The sequence below is a fragment of the Oryzias latipes genome, chromosome 20 (genome assembly GCF_053564925.1).
Source record: "Oryzias latipes strain Hd-rR chromosome 20, Olatipes_Hd-rR_3.1".
In the NCBI taxonomy this organism is placed as follows: Eukaryota; Metazoa; Chordata; class Actinopteri; order Beloniformes; family Adrianichthyidae; genus Oryzias; species Oryzias latipes.
In genome coordinates this window covers 25,785,672-25,799,733 of record NC_136256.1, presented here as the reverse complement: position 1 = coordinate 25,799,733, position 14,062 = coordinate 25,785,672, and the positions used below count along the sequence as shown (strand labels likewise).

The 14,062-nt window shown below is 39.9% G+C and overlaps 1 protein-coding gene across 50 annotated transcripts in view; it reads right to left on the bottom strand.

The window, feature by feature from the left end:
* Positions 1–54: 54 nt before the first annotated feature.
* Positions 55–14,062, bottom strand: part of scrib (scribble planar cell polarity protein) — a 67,410-nt gene continuing 53,402 nt past the window's right edge. For 38 of the 50 annotated variants that reach the window (XM_078938441.1, XM_078938480.1, XM_078938482.1 and 35 more), the window contains 2 exons: positions 1,975–2,026; positions 55–1,511 (listed from right to left, as the gene is read on the bottom strand). In XM_078938441.1, coding sequence (XP_078794567.1) covers positions 1,375–1,511; positions 1,975–2,026 — 189 coding nt within the window. In that variant the 3' untranslated portion in view covers positions 55–1,374. Of the gene's footprint in view, positions 1,512–1,875; positions 2,027–14,062 lie in introns of all 50 variants that reach the window. The other 12 variants (XM_078938478.1, XM_078938479.1, XM_078938442.1 and 9 more) reach the window with 2 other exon arrangements.

Here is a 14,062-nt window from a genome sequence, read left to right as displayed (position 1 = left end):
TTTTTAACTTTGGGGACGTTTTGTTCAAACCCGACAAAAGACACGACTCAGAGATTCAGCCTCTTAAATGAAAAGTAAATTTTATTATTCCTGAACCACAAAATAGACTTCTTTGGTTGTACAAATTCACTAGTTACAGTCTTGTGTGAGCTATAACCTCTGACCCTAGAACTCTGAACCTCTCAGTTTGCTTGACATGAAACCAAACACAGCATGGATCGTGTAGTGAAACCCATCGGAAGAGATTTACCAACTCAAAGTAAAAAATAAAACAAAAAACGAAACTGAATTTCAGTCAGTGAGAGCGACATTAAAAGCTAAGATAAGAAAACCCTACATTAAATTAAAACGCTAGCATATTCCCAACAGAAACGCCATCTGATGGGAAGTGGGGGTGGAGGTGAGCCAGAGCGATTCCTGACGAGTTCTCCCATAACCAACCCAAGCGCCCGCCCCCAGCGGCGGGCGTTTGTGTCGACATTGGCTCAGATTCAAACTCATCTTTTTTCCTTTCGGCATTTGTACATTATTCACAAAAACAATTATTTTATTCAGTGGCATCAGATTTAAATTAACCGATAAAATAAAAACACCCGCTACCTTCACATCCCTGTGGCGCCTCGTGAAACAGCTGATTCACATTGATTAGAATAGAAAAAACCAGGTCAACGTACCATTAACCAAAAAATTAAAAAAAAGGTAAAATTCCCCCTAAAGGAATTTGAACTTGTGTACGTTTGCTGCTCTCTACAGGGGAATGTAGCTGATGTCTGTGTAAATGATGGAAATCCTGTTCAAATTGTTTAAATGAGAGGAAAACTTCATTAGGATTTGCCTAAAAATGGGTTAAAACTTTCAAAATAAAAGCCTTTTCATTTAAAAACAATAAATTAGACAAAAAATGTTTCAAAATGCTGATCAGTGGCAGTGCAAAAATGATATGTATTTTTTATTTAAAAAAAAAAAAGCTCTCCACACTCTGATGATGAAGGTAGCAAGCTGTTCCCTCTTCAGTTAGAGATCAAATATTCAAATATACAGCCCCCGTCTGTCACATCCAAAGCCGCGGAAAGTTAGTAAAGACCCATTTCTTTTCCAGTTTCTAGGTTGTTAAAAAAAAAAACTAAAAACAGATGCAAAAGTAAAATCCACTAAAAATGTGATCACCCAAGTTAAAACAGACCAGACTATCAGGCAAACCAAAGAAAATCCAGTAGCAGTCCTAGCTAACCCTACTAGCTCCTCCCTCCCTGCCCGCCAGGGACCGTTGAGCTCCAGCGCCTCCGTGAGCTGTAAAGGCAAGGCCGGCCCCCCCGCAGAGCAGAGCGGCGGCGTCTGTGCAGTGGTTTTACATAGAAGAGTGACGGCTGAGCGTTATGTGGGAACGGCGGTCTCCAGGCTGCGGCGGCCCTGCCTCAGTTTACGTTTGCTGCTGTACAGCGCCATCTCCTCCAGGGCCGAGGTGGCAGGCAGTGGGGGCGGGGCCTCGACTTCAGGGTTGGCATTGTTCCCTGAAAACAAACAAACGGTGAGTCACGTTAACAGATCGTCTAAAAGAGGAGAGAAGAGGCCTGAGAAAATGAAACGGCGAGGAGCAGAAAACCAAAGCTCATCGAGGGACGAACAACACCTCCCCCCCCAATCACACACACACACACAGTGTGAGCCAACATGAGTCAGTTTCTATGGCAACCACTCTCGCCTATCAGGAGTGAGCGTGTTGGAAGGCCACACCCCCACCACTTTCTCGGGAGAATCTGACACCCAAAGGTCCAAAAGGACCTTTAAGACCGGAACCCAAAGCCAGCAGGTTAGAGACGCATGCAGACCGCTGCACATCCAGCCCCACACACACCCGACACACACAAGTCCTACCACGAGCGGCGGCCTAGTCCTGGTCACCTGGACGAGAAGGACGGGCTGATGAAAAGCTGTTGTGCAGAGTGAAAGCAGAGCAGAAGCTGCCGTTCTTACCTGGGCTGCTGGAGCTGTCGATGTATTGAATGTTTTCGGTCATTTCGGGAGACTGGAAGAAAAAGGAGAGGGGGGGGGGGGGGGGGGGGGGTCAGTGAGAGCGAGACGCCGTCTGACAGGTAGCCTTCACCAGGTGAGTCGGAGGAGAAGATCCAGGTGGGTCAGCAGGTGTAACTGCCCCAGTGTCAGAAAGGAAAGCCCCAAAAGCCCCTCTGCCTTCAATCTGCAGCTCTGTACAGTCTTATGGTAAACGCTGGATTACATTTTCTAAATGAACTTAAAAGGATGAAAATCTGCTCAGTTTTAATTTCAATAAAGTCTATTTGCCAAAGTTTGAATCGATTATAAACCCTGTAGATGAAAACGACACATTTGTCACGTTTTGGATATTTAAGCATTAAAGATGAAACAGAGGTCTAGTGTGGATTCATTATAAATGAAATTAAAGGTTTTTTTGCATCAGTTTATAGAAACTTTAAACAAAACTACATTTTATGTGAATAATAAAGAAAAATAGAAGTAAATAATATACTTTTTAAATAAAAACTAATTAAATTAGATCATTTTTTAGTTTGAGATTTCGTCTGGACGCCAATATTCAAATGACTAACAATATTCAGCTTTGTGTGTTCTTTTCTGGGTTTCCAGGTAGAAACCTGGACTAAAGGTGACAAAGAAAAAAAAAGAATCCAGCATTACATAAATAAGTGTGGCAATTAAAAAATTAATTAATATTTCTTAAAAACACACACATGTAATTATTTTACAGTCTTGTGTTGCAGCGTTTCAGGAGTAAATCTCATCTGTCAAACTCCCCTGTCATAGTGAAGTGGGCGGAGCTTACTCAAATTGACATGAAGGCAGGAGCGATGGCGGACCTTTGAGAGCTTTAAGGTGACCCGGTTCTGAGCTCTGACCCAGAGCGCGTCGTGTGGACGTTAGATCGATTCAAGTCATCGGAACAATTTCCAAACATTCAGACGCAGACATTAACCCAACGGTGACGGCGAATTTAGAAGAAATGCTCCACCGCTTCTCTGGCCCAAACGCAGGACACGACCAAAACTGGGGCTGGAATTGATCTGCCTTGTTTGACGGACAGGGTAACAACTAAGGTGCTAGGCCCCGCCCACTTGACTTTGACAGAAAGAAATTCAAGAAATGCTGCAACACCAGACCATGAAATAAATCCAAAGTGAAATATGGATATATATGGATATATCAATATATGTTAAGTATTTATTTATTTAGTTATTAATTTAACTTCTCACCTTTGACCTTCCATAGAAACAGTTTTCTTTATCGTAAATGTTGAGGTAAAATCTATGGAAGCGATTATGTAGCATAAATAAAAAGCAAAGTCAAAACCAGAAATGCTTTTTCATTTTCAAAATGAAGCTGCATTTTTTGACTCAAAAATATAATGAAAAAGCAATACACCAAAATGCTTTTTCATTTCCTTCCTCAACACAGCTTATTCTGTCACTTAATTAAAATTAAAATGAAAATGGTATTTGACATTTCATTTTCAAGACGTTCCATGGTAAATGTGTAGCATAATTCATTTAGAAATGTCTAATTTGACCATTAAAATGGATTAATAGAAATGCTTTTTAATTTTCAAAATGAAGCTGCATTTTTTGACTCAAAATTAAAAAGAAAAAGCAATACTTCAAAATGCTTTTTCATTTCCTTCCTCAATACAGCTTATTCTGTCACTTAATTAAAATGATAAATAAAATGGTATTTGACATTTCATTTTCAAAAATGTCCATGGTAAATGTGTAGCATAATTCATTTAGAAATGTCTAATTTGACAATTAAAATGGATTAACAGAAATGCTTTTTAATTTTCAAAATGTAGCTGCATCAAATGACTCAAAATTCAAAAGAAAAAGCAATATTTCAAAATGCTTTTTCATTTTATACCTAAAACCGCTTATTCTGTGTCATAATTAAAACGAAAATGCAAAGAGGGGATTGCATTTGCTTTTAACATCCACCCCGCGCAGCTCGTCACAATACTCATTTCGAAAAAGCAATAGCAGAGGGGAGGCGGGGCGATGACGTCACTGCTTTCTATGGAATTACGTTTCTCCCATTAACTGAAAGGGCGTAAAGACAACTAAGCAGGCGTATTTAGGAACTGAGTGAGTGAACCTTAAAACCGCGCAGGCGCAATTCTAACTGAGAAGTGATCTTGTGCGGTCAATTCCTTTTTGCGCGCTCATGTGGATTTACGCTCAGTGTTAAGGGGCGTTTTTGTCACTTTTGGGGCAGGAACCTTTCTGTTTGATCTGATTGGCTGAAATTTGCATGGCCTATCGGCGAGGCAGAGGGGCGGGACCTTCATTTTTCAGTGCGGGGGGTGGGTTAACAGGCGGCTCTTGAGCTGCGTGCAGCTCTCTGCCTTTTATCATATTTTCTATATTCAGTACTTTCACAACCATAAGGCCGTGAAAGAAGACCCCCCCCCCATAGTACAAAGGAGCAGATATGTGAATAATGCAGAACAACTTCGTTTGGAAACCCTTGAAATGCAAAGAGACACGATTATGAGGCACAGTTTAAACTGCAGCTATCAGCTACGCGGAGGAACACGGGAATAGAGCAGCTGTGGTTTGGTTAAATTAGATCTTCACAGATTCGGACTTCCTGCTTCAATAACTCTTCTGATAAACGTTCAAATGTGTCAGCAAGTATCTCACTCATTTTGTATTAACACAGAGAGTGAACTACAAAAGCATTTTTAAATAAAAAGTTCGTTTTTATTGCCTTTTAATCAGAATTGTTCGTTTCAAGCTGTGAATGCAAACAGAGCAGCGGGCCGACTGCTAAGGGACCGTCAAAAAAGTGCAACCTCTGTGAAACAGCATTCTGTAAAAATCAGTGAACTTTTAAAAAGCGAATAAATGTTTATATTTATATGAACTGGTAATGAAGACTCGTCAGCATAGTCATGCTACATTATTATTTATTATACTAAATTTTGTTAGAAAGTCAACCTCTATTTTATTGCTTATAGTTTTTAAAATTTAATAGAGATATGAATCATAACATAAATGCTCAATAGCTCTGAAGATACTAAAGCTTCTGTCACCAAACCTCCTGTACTGAGTAATCATGACCTCATTGTCCTACTGCAATAAAGATTATGTCATAATTCACGTTGTTTATTGTTAGGAATTTTTCATATTAAAATGTTGATCAGATTTGGTCAAAAATGCTCAATGGTTTTGAAGATGCTGTAGTTACTGACACAAAACTTCCTGTACTGACTAATCATGACCTTATTTTATTTTATTATATTATATTTTCCTACTAAAATAAAGATTATGCAAAAAAAATTTTTTTGGCATCTTCAGAGCTATTGAGGATTTTTGACCAAATCTGATCCATTTGTAAATATGAAAAATTTCTATAAATAAACAAAGTGAACTATTGACATTTATTTTAGTATGACAATAATGTCATGTCAAGTTACTGATAACTTTAGTCATGATTCATATCTATTAAAATTTGAAAAAGTATATGCAACAAGATAAAATGAAGATGGACTTCCCTACAAAATATGTATTGTAACAATAATATGCTTTATGATCATTTTATGATTTTTTTGTAAGATTATTGATTTTTACACAGTGATGTTTCACAGTTCACAGAGGTTGCACTTTGTTGACGGTCCCTTGGCAGCCGGCTGCGGCATGTCTGCATTCACAGCTTAAAGCGAACAATTCTGATTAAAAGGCAAAAAACGATCTTTTTTCTTTAGAACTGCATTTGTGGTTCACTCTCTGTGTTAATACAAAAGGATTGAGATACTTGCTGACACATTTGAACGTTTATCAGAAGAGTTATTGGAAGAAGCAAGAAGTCCGAACCTTTAGATCTTTACGACGCTGAAGTTGGCTTCCGATTCACAGCTTCCGATTCGCAAGGGCACTAAAGGAACATTCCGCTGTATTTTTTGCACTAAGATCACCTAAAACCGGGTCCTGTTCAAAAACCGCTGGACCTGGACTGCTCAAACCTGGATTATATTATGCATTAGATAGTAAAGAACACATTAAACACAGATTCTGATTTGTGAAACCTTCCTCTGATTTGTGAAAATGTGAAATAGTGAGAAAAAGGCGATAAAAAAAACCTGAGTCCACTTCAGACCAGGTCCTGTGCAAAAACAGCTGGACCTGGACTGCTCAAACCTGGATTAAATTATATTTTAGATAGTAAAGAACACATTAAACACAGTTTCGGATTTGTGAAACCTTCCTCTGGTTTGTGAAAATGTGAAATAGGTTCATTTTTATTGCCTTTTTCTCACTGAGTCCACTTCAGACCAGGTCCTGTGCAAAAACAGCTGGACCTGGACTGCTCAAACCTGGATTAAATTATAATTTAGATAGTAAAGAACACATTAAACACAGTTTCGGATTTGTGAAACCTTCCTCTGATTTGTGAAAATATGAAATAGGTTGATTTTTATCGCATTTTACGCACTGAGTCCACCTTAGACCAGGTCCTGTGCAAAAACCGCTGTACCTGGACTGCTCAAACCTGGATTAAATTATAATTTCGATAGTAAAGAACACATTAAACACAGTTTCGGATTTGTGAAACCTTCCTCTGATTTGTGAAAATGTGAAATAGGTTGATTTTTATTGCATTTTACGCACTGAGTCCACCTTAGACCAGGTCCTGTGCAAAAACCGCTGTACCTGGACTGCTCAAACCTGGATGAAATTATGCATTAGATAGTAAAGAACACATTAAACACAGTTTCTGATTTGTGAAACCTTCTTCTGATTTGTGAAAATGTGAAATAGGTTGATTTTTATTGCATTTTACGCACTGAGTCCACCTTAGACCAGGTCCTGTGCAAAAACCGCTGTACCTGGACTGCTCAAACCTGGATTAAATTATAATTTCGATAGTAAAGAACACATTAAACACAGTTTCGGATTTGTGAAACCTTCCTCTGATTTGTGAAAATGTGAAATAGGTTCATTTTATCGCATTTTACGCACTGAGTCCACCTTAGACCAGGTCCTGTGCAAAAACCGCTGGACCTGGACTGCTCAAACCTGGATTAAATTATGCATTAGATACTACAGAACACATTAAACACAGTTTCTGATTTGTGAAACCTTCCTCTGATTTGTGAAAATGTGAAATAGAAGGATTTTTTTCATCACATTTTATGCACTGAGTCCACCTTAGACCACGTCCTGTTCAAAAACCACTGGACCTGGACTGCTCAAACCTGGATTAAATTATAATTTAGATAGAAAAGAACACATTAAACACAGATTCTGATTTGTGAAACCTTCCTCTGATTTGTGAAAATGTAAAATAGTGAGAAAAAGGCGATAAAAATAAACCTGAGTCCACTTCAGACCAGGTCCTGTTCAAAAACCGCTGGACCTGGACTGCTCAAACCTGGATTAAATTATAATTTAGATAGTAAAGAACACATTAAACACAGTTTCTGATTTGTGAAACCTTCTTCTGATTTGTGAAAATGTGAAATAGGTTGATTTTTATTGCATTTTACGCACTGAGTCCACCTTAGACCAGGTCCTGTTCAAAAACTGCTGTGTGAAATAATATATTTTTATCGCATTTTATGCACTTTAAGGACAATAGGGACAAGGGAAGGACAACTTACATCAAAACACCAAAACAGGAACTTTAAAGTAAATCAGAAAACAAACCAAGAAATATTGAACAAAAAAACTAAACTTATGTCAGAGATACATGCTAACCGTGACCATAACTATGTATCCAATCTGACATCTGTTTCTCAGTTTATTTTGTATTTTGAGATTTTGATGTCGCCTCGTCTAGCCTTCTTGGATTCCTAAAGTCCATCGTAAAAGTGCCAGCTTTTGTCTGGGCAAAGTATGTGGAATGCAACAAAGTGATTTTGCACACCCAGGTTAGGGCCACCGGCTCGTACCTGTGTGAACACATACAATAGTAAAATCCAGTATAAAAAATAAAAATGTTAAGGAATAAAAAAATACAATTCCACCCAAATTACATGAACAGGACCTGGTCAGAGGTGGACTCAGTGCGTAAAATGCGATAAAAATCAACCTATTTCACGAATCAGAGGAAGGTTTCACAAATCCGAAACTGTGTTTAATGTGTTCTTTACTATCTAAATTATAATTTAATCCAGGTTTGAGCAGTCCAGGTCCAGCTGTTTTTGCACAGGACCTGGTCTGAAGTGGACTCAGGTTTTTTTTATCGCCTTTTTCTCACTATTTCACATTTTCACAAATCAGAGGAAGGTTTCACAAATCAGAATCTGTGTTTAATGTGTTCTTTTCTATCTAATGCATAATTTCATCCAGGTTTGAGCAGTCCAGGTCCAGTGGTTTTTGAACAGGACGTGGTCTAAGGTGGACTCAGTGCATAAAATGTGATGAAAAAAATCCTTCTATTTCACATTTTCACAAATCAGAGGAAGGTTTCACAAATCAGAAACTGTGTTTAATGTGTTCTGTAGTATCTAATGCATAATTTAATCCAGGTTTGAGCAGTCCAGGTCCAGCGGTTTTTGCACAGGACCCGGTCTAAGGTGGACTCAGTGCGTAAAATGCGATAAAATGAACCTATTTCACATTTTCACAAATCAGAGGAAGGTTTCACAAATCCGAAACTGTGTTTAATGTGTTCTTTACTATCTAAATTATAATTTAATCCAGGTTTGAGCAGTCCAGGTCCAGCTGTTTTTGCACAGGACCTGGTCTGAAGTGGACTCAGGTTTTTTTTATCGCCTTTTTCTCACTATTTCACATTTTCACAAATCAGAGGAAGGTTTCACAAATCAGAATCTGTGTTTAATGTGTTCTTTTCTATCTAATGCATAATTTCATCCAGGTTTGAGCAGTCCAGGTCCAGTGGTTTTTGAACAGGACGTGGTCTAAGGTGGACTCAGTGCATAAAATGTGATGAAAAAAATCCTTCTATTTCACATTTTCACAAATCAGAGGAAGGTTTCACAAATCAGAAACTGTGTTTAATGTGTTCTGTAGTATCTAATGCATAATTTAATCCAGGTTTGAGCAGTCCAGGTCCAGCGGTTTTTGCACAGGACCCGGTCTAAGGTGGACTCAGTGCGTAAAATGCGATAAAATGAACCTATTTCACATTTTCACAAATCAGAGGAAGGTTTCACAAATCCGAAACTGTGTTTAATGTGTTCTTTACTATCTAAATTATAATTTAATCCAGGTTTGAGCAGTCCAGGTCCAGCTGTTTTTGCACAGGACCTGGTCTGAAGTGGACTCAGGTTTTTTTTATCGCCTTTTTCTCACTATTTCACATTTTCACAAATCAGAGGAAGGTTTCACAAATCAGAATCTGTGTTTAATGTGTTCTTTTCTATCTAATGCATAATTTCATCCAGGTTTGAGCAGTCCAGGTCCAGTGGTTTTTGAACAGGACGTGGTCTAAGGTGGACTCAGTGCATAAAATGTGATGAAAAAAATCCTTCTATTTCACATTTTCACAAATCAGAGGAAGGTTTCACAAATCAGAAACTGTGTTTAATGTGTTCTGTAGTATCTAATGCATAATTTAATCCAGGTTTGAGCAGTCCAGGTCCAGCGGTTTTTGCACAGGACCCGGTCTAAGGTGGACTCAGTGCGTAAAATGCGATAAAATGAACCTATTTCACATTTTCACAAATCAGAGGAAGGTTTCACAAATCCGAAACTGTGTTTAATGTGTTCTTTACTATCGAAATTATAATTTAATCCAGGTTTGAGCAGTCCAGGTACAGCGGTTTTTGCACAGGACCTGGTCTAAGGTGGACTCAGTGCGTAAAATGCAATAAAAATCAACCTATTTTACATTTTCACAAATCAGAAGAAGGTTTCACAAATCAGAAACTGTGTTTAATGTGTTCTTTACTATCTAATGCATAATTTCATCCAGGTTTGAGCAGTCCAGGTACAGCGGTTTTTGCACAGGACCCGGTCTAAGGTGGACTCAGTGCGTAAAATGCGATAAAATGAACCTATTTCACATTTTCACAAATCAGAGGAAGGTTTCACAAATCCGAAACTGTGTTTAATGTGTTCTTTACTATCGAAATTATAATTTAATCCAGGTTTGAGCAGTTCAGGTACAGCGGTTTTTGCACAGGACCTGGTCTGAAGTGGACTCAGGTTTTTTTTATCGCCTTTTTCTCACTATTTCACATTTTCACAAATCAGAATCTGTGTTTAATGTGTTCTTTACTATCTAATGCATAATATAATCCAGGTTTGAGCAGTCCAGGTCCAGCGGTTTTTGAACAGGACCCGGTTTTAGGTGATCTTACTCTTAGTGCAAAAAATACAGCGGAATGTTCTTTTAGTGCCCTTGCGAATCGGAAGCTGTGAATCGGAAGCCAACTTCAGCGTCGTTAGATCTTTCTAACTTATCGAACCTCAGCTCCAAGAGAATTTAAAATAATGAAACCATGGTTCACAAGTGAGAACGCTGGAAAACCAACTCCGACAAGACAAGAAGACGCAGCAGCAGTTGAGTTTCCGCGAAAAAGGAAAGGCCTGTGTTGGAAGATCGACTCGAGGCTCAGCGCTGCAACTTCCAGCAGATGACCGTGAAAAGAGCCATCCTCCCCCCCTTACCGGGACGCAGCGCCGGCAAGTTACTTTGGGACTGCAGGACTTAAACTTGGCCTGAGGTGTCTGCTTTCACTGTTCTTTGGAGCCGCACGGCAAAGAGACGGACTCTGATGATGAGGAAAGGGAAGCCGGCGTGTTTGATAGAGATGTAGTCCAGCTGTTTCAGATGCAGAAGATGAGGACTTTGATGGATTAGAAATGCTGATTGAAGACTGAAAAAATAAATCACAACCAACTCAGTTTTGCGCTCGCTGCCTTTTTTAAACACACACCAGCGTGCACGTTTCACCGGTATATGTGTGTTAACGTTAAATACAGAAAAAACACTAAACTGAAACGGCGCCGTTGTAATGAGAGGAGGGGGTTATGGCACATAACATGGCTTTAATTGTGTGTGTGACTGGCAGATCAGTGTGTGGTGTGGCTCTTTGACTTTCACAGTTAGAAATGTCAGCTCTTTGTGTCAAACTTGTTTGTCCCCCCCCCCCCCCCCCCTGTTAGAGGCAATCATAGGAAAAAACGCGGATGTAACGTGGATTAAAACATTAACCAACGACCCAAAACTAAGGTAAGAAAGTGCAGCGGGTTTTTCTGTGCTGTATGTTTTTCTCATGTGAAATTCACTGCATTTGTTACAGTTTTAATGCTTTTAATCCACGTTACAGCCGCCGTTCGATTTCTATTAAAGCCCCAAAATTAAAGTCCCGCCCAGCTGCTTGACATGCAAATTTCAGCCAATCAGATCAACCAGAAAGGTTCCTGCCCCCAAGTGACAAAAACGCCCCCTTAACACTGAGCGTAAATCCAGGTGAGGGCGCAAAGGAGAACTGACCGAGCAGGATCCCTGCTCAGTTGGGATTTCAGCCGTTCAGTTGTAAAATACGGGGTCGCTTAGTTAGAATTGCACCAGCACGGTTGTAAGGTTCACTCAATCAGTTTCTAAATACGCCCCCTTAGTTGTCTTTACGCCCTTTCAATTTTTGGCATTTATGTAATTCGATAGCTTTCTCTGTGTGTCCGGCCGCTGACTGACGCACACACGCGCACCAGGAGCAGACTGTGTTAGCGGCAGAGACGAGGGTTTTGTGATGGTTGTGAACTTCTGATGAGTTTCCACAGCTTCTCATGACTACATAGCAGCATGTCCGCCTTCTGCGGTCCTCCTCCGGACGCACCGCGGACAAGCTTTGTTCTGCGGACCGCCAGCTGCCTTCGCATAGCGGAGCGCGAAGCTCCCGATGATCGCTGAAGGCGGAAATGCTGATGCGATCTGAGAGACCATATGAATTTGTGTTTCCAGTGGTGTCCAGAACAAAATAAAGACTGATGTAATTCACAGATATTTACACCTTGATCTGCAGCTTCGCGGTGAATTTGCTGTTTGATGACAGCTGGAGCCCCATCATCAGACAGTAGATCTCTCGATGCTAAACGTTGCTGGTTGGACCAAAAACACTCACTCAGCGCGAAGCTGCAGGAGACTATCTTCATAATGTGCTTTTATTACAGTTATGCTAATATTTTACGGCCTTCTCTGCTCGATCATATGTTTTTAAATCCGTGCGGTCAGACGACGCTAAAGTTGGCTTACGTTGGCTTCACAGCTTCTGATTCGCGAGGGAGCTAAAGGAACATTCTGCTGCATTTTTCACATTACGTAAAACCGGGTCCTGTTCAAAAACCGCTGGACCTGGCCTGCTCAAACCTGGATTCCTGGATCTTAATAAATCAAACAGCAAATTCACCGCAAAGCTGTAGATAAATGTGTAAATATCTGGGAATTACATCAGTCTTTATTTTGTTCTGGACACCACTGGAAACACAAATTCATGTGATGGTTTCTCAGATCGTAGCAGCATTTCCGCCTTCAGCGATCATCGGGAGCTTCGCGCTCCGCTATGCGAAGGGAGCTGGCGGTCCGAAGAACAAAAGCTTGTCCGCGGTGCGTCCGGAGGAGGACCGCAGAAGGCGGACATGCAGCTACTTAGTCCTGAGAAGCTGTGGAAACTCATCAGAAGTTCACAACCATCACAAAGCCGTCTTCTCTGCCGCTAACACAGTCTGCTCCTGGTGTGTGTGTGTGCGTCAGTCAGCAGCCGGACACACAGAGAAAGCAGTGACGTCATCGCCCCGCCTCCCCTCTGCTAATGCTTTTTCGAAATGATTATTGTGACAACGTGCGCGGGGTGGATGTTAAAATGCAAATGCAATCCCCTCTTTGCATTTTCGTTTTAATTATGACACAGAATAAGCGGTTTTAAGTAAAATGAAAAAGCATTTTGAAATATTGCTTTTTCTTTTGAATTTTGAGTCATAAAATGCAGCTACATTTTGAAAATTAAAAAGCATTTATGTTAATCCATTTTAATTGTCAAATTAGACATTTCTAAATGAATTATGCTACACATTTACCAGGGACCTTTTTGAAAATGAAATGTCAAATACCATTTTATTTATCATTTAAATTAAGTGACAGAAAAAGCTGGGTTGAGGAAGGAAATGAAAAAGCATTTTGAAGTATTGCTTTTTCTTTTTAATTTTGAGTCAAAAAATGCAGCTTCATTTTGAGAATTAAAAAGCATTTCTATTAATCCATTTTAATTGTCAAATTAGACATTTCTAAAAGAATTATGCTACACATTTACCAGAGAACGTCTTGAAAATGAAATGTCAAATACCATTTTCATTTTAATTTTAATTAAGTGACAGAATAAGCTGTGTTGAGGAAGGAAATGAAAAAGCATTTTGGTGGATTGCTTTTTCATTATATTTTGAGTCAAAAAATGCAGCTTCATTTTGAAAATGAAAAAGCATTTCTGGTTTTGACTTTGCTTTTTATTTATGCTACATAATCGCTTCCATAAAAATCTGACTGAGGTCTACAAGTTTCCTTTTTGTCGTTGGGAGGCAGACTGACCACCAGGTGGCAGTAATGCCCAAACGCCCAAACCTTCACCTTCATGACTCCAAACTTCTCTGCAGATCAAGGTTTTCCTTTAGATGAAGATTCATGATCAAATAAAGTAATAAAACTCAATTTCATACTAGCAAAAAAACAAACTTCCAGATTGCAGGAAAGTTCAAACGTGCACCAAAACACTGAGGACAGACACATGAGGAACACGCCCACACCAACGCAGCAGCTCGCTCACGACTCCAGGATTGTCGCTTCTTCTACAAGAACCAAAGGGAAGCTGTTTTAGAGCGGGGGGTGGGGGGATGGGGGCGCACTTGAGCGACTGAAGGAGGAGATCTGGTGAGTTCAGGATGACATGCGTGGATGGAGGTGAGCATGAGAGGAAGCGGCCGTTCAGCCTCTGGTTAGTGGATTTACAGTGATATGGTAGAGTCTGATGTGTTAGAGAAGAGTAGGGGGATCCGAACGGTTAAAGATGGTCTTTGATTGGTAAGTCGTGGTGAGAGGCGGAGCCAAGTTTACATTCCTG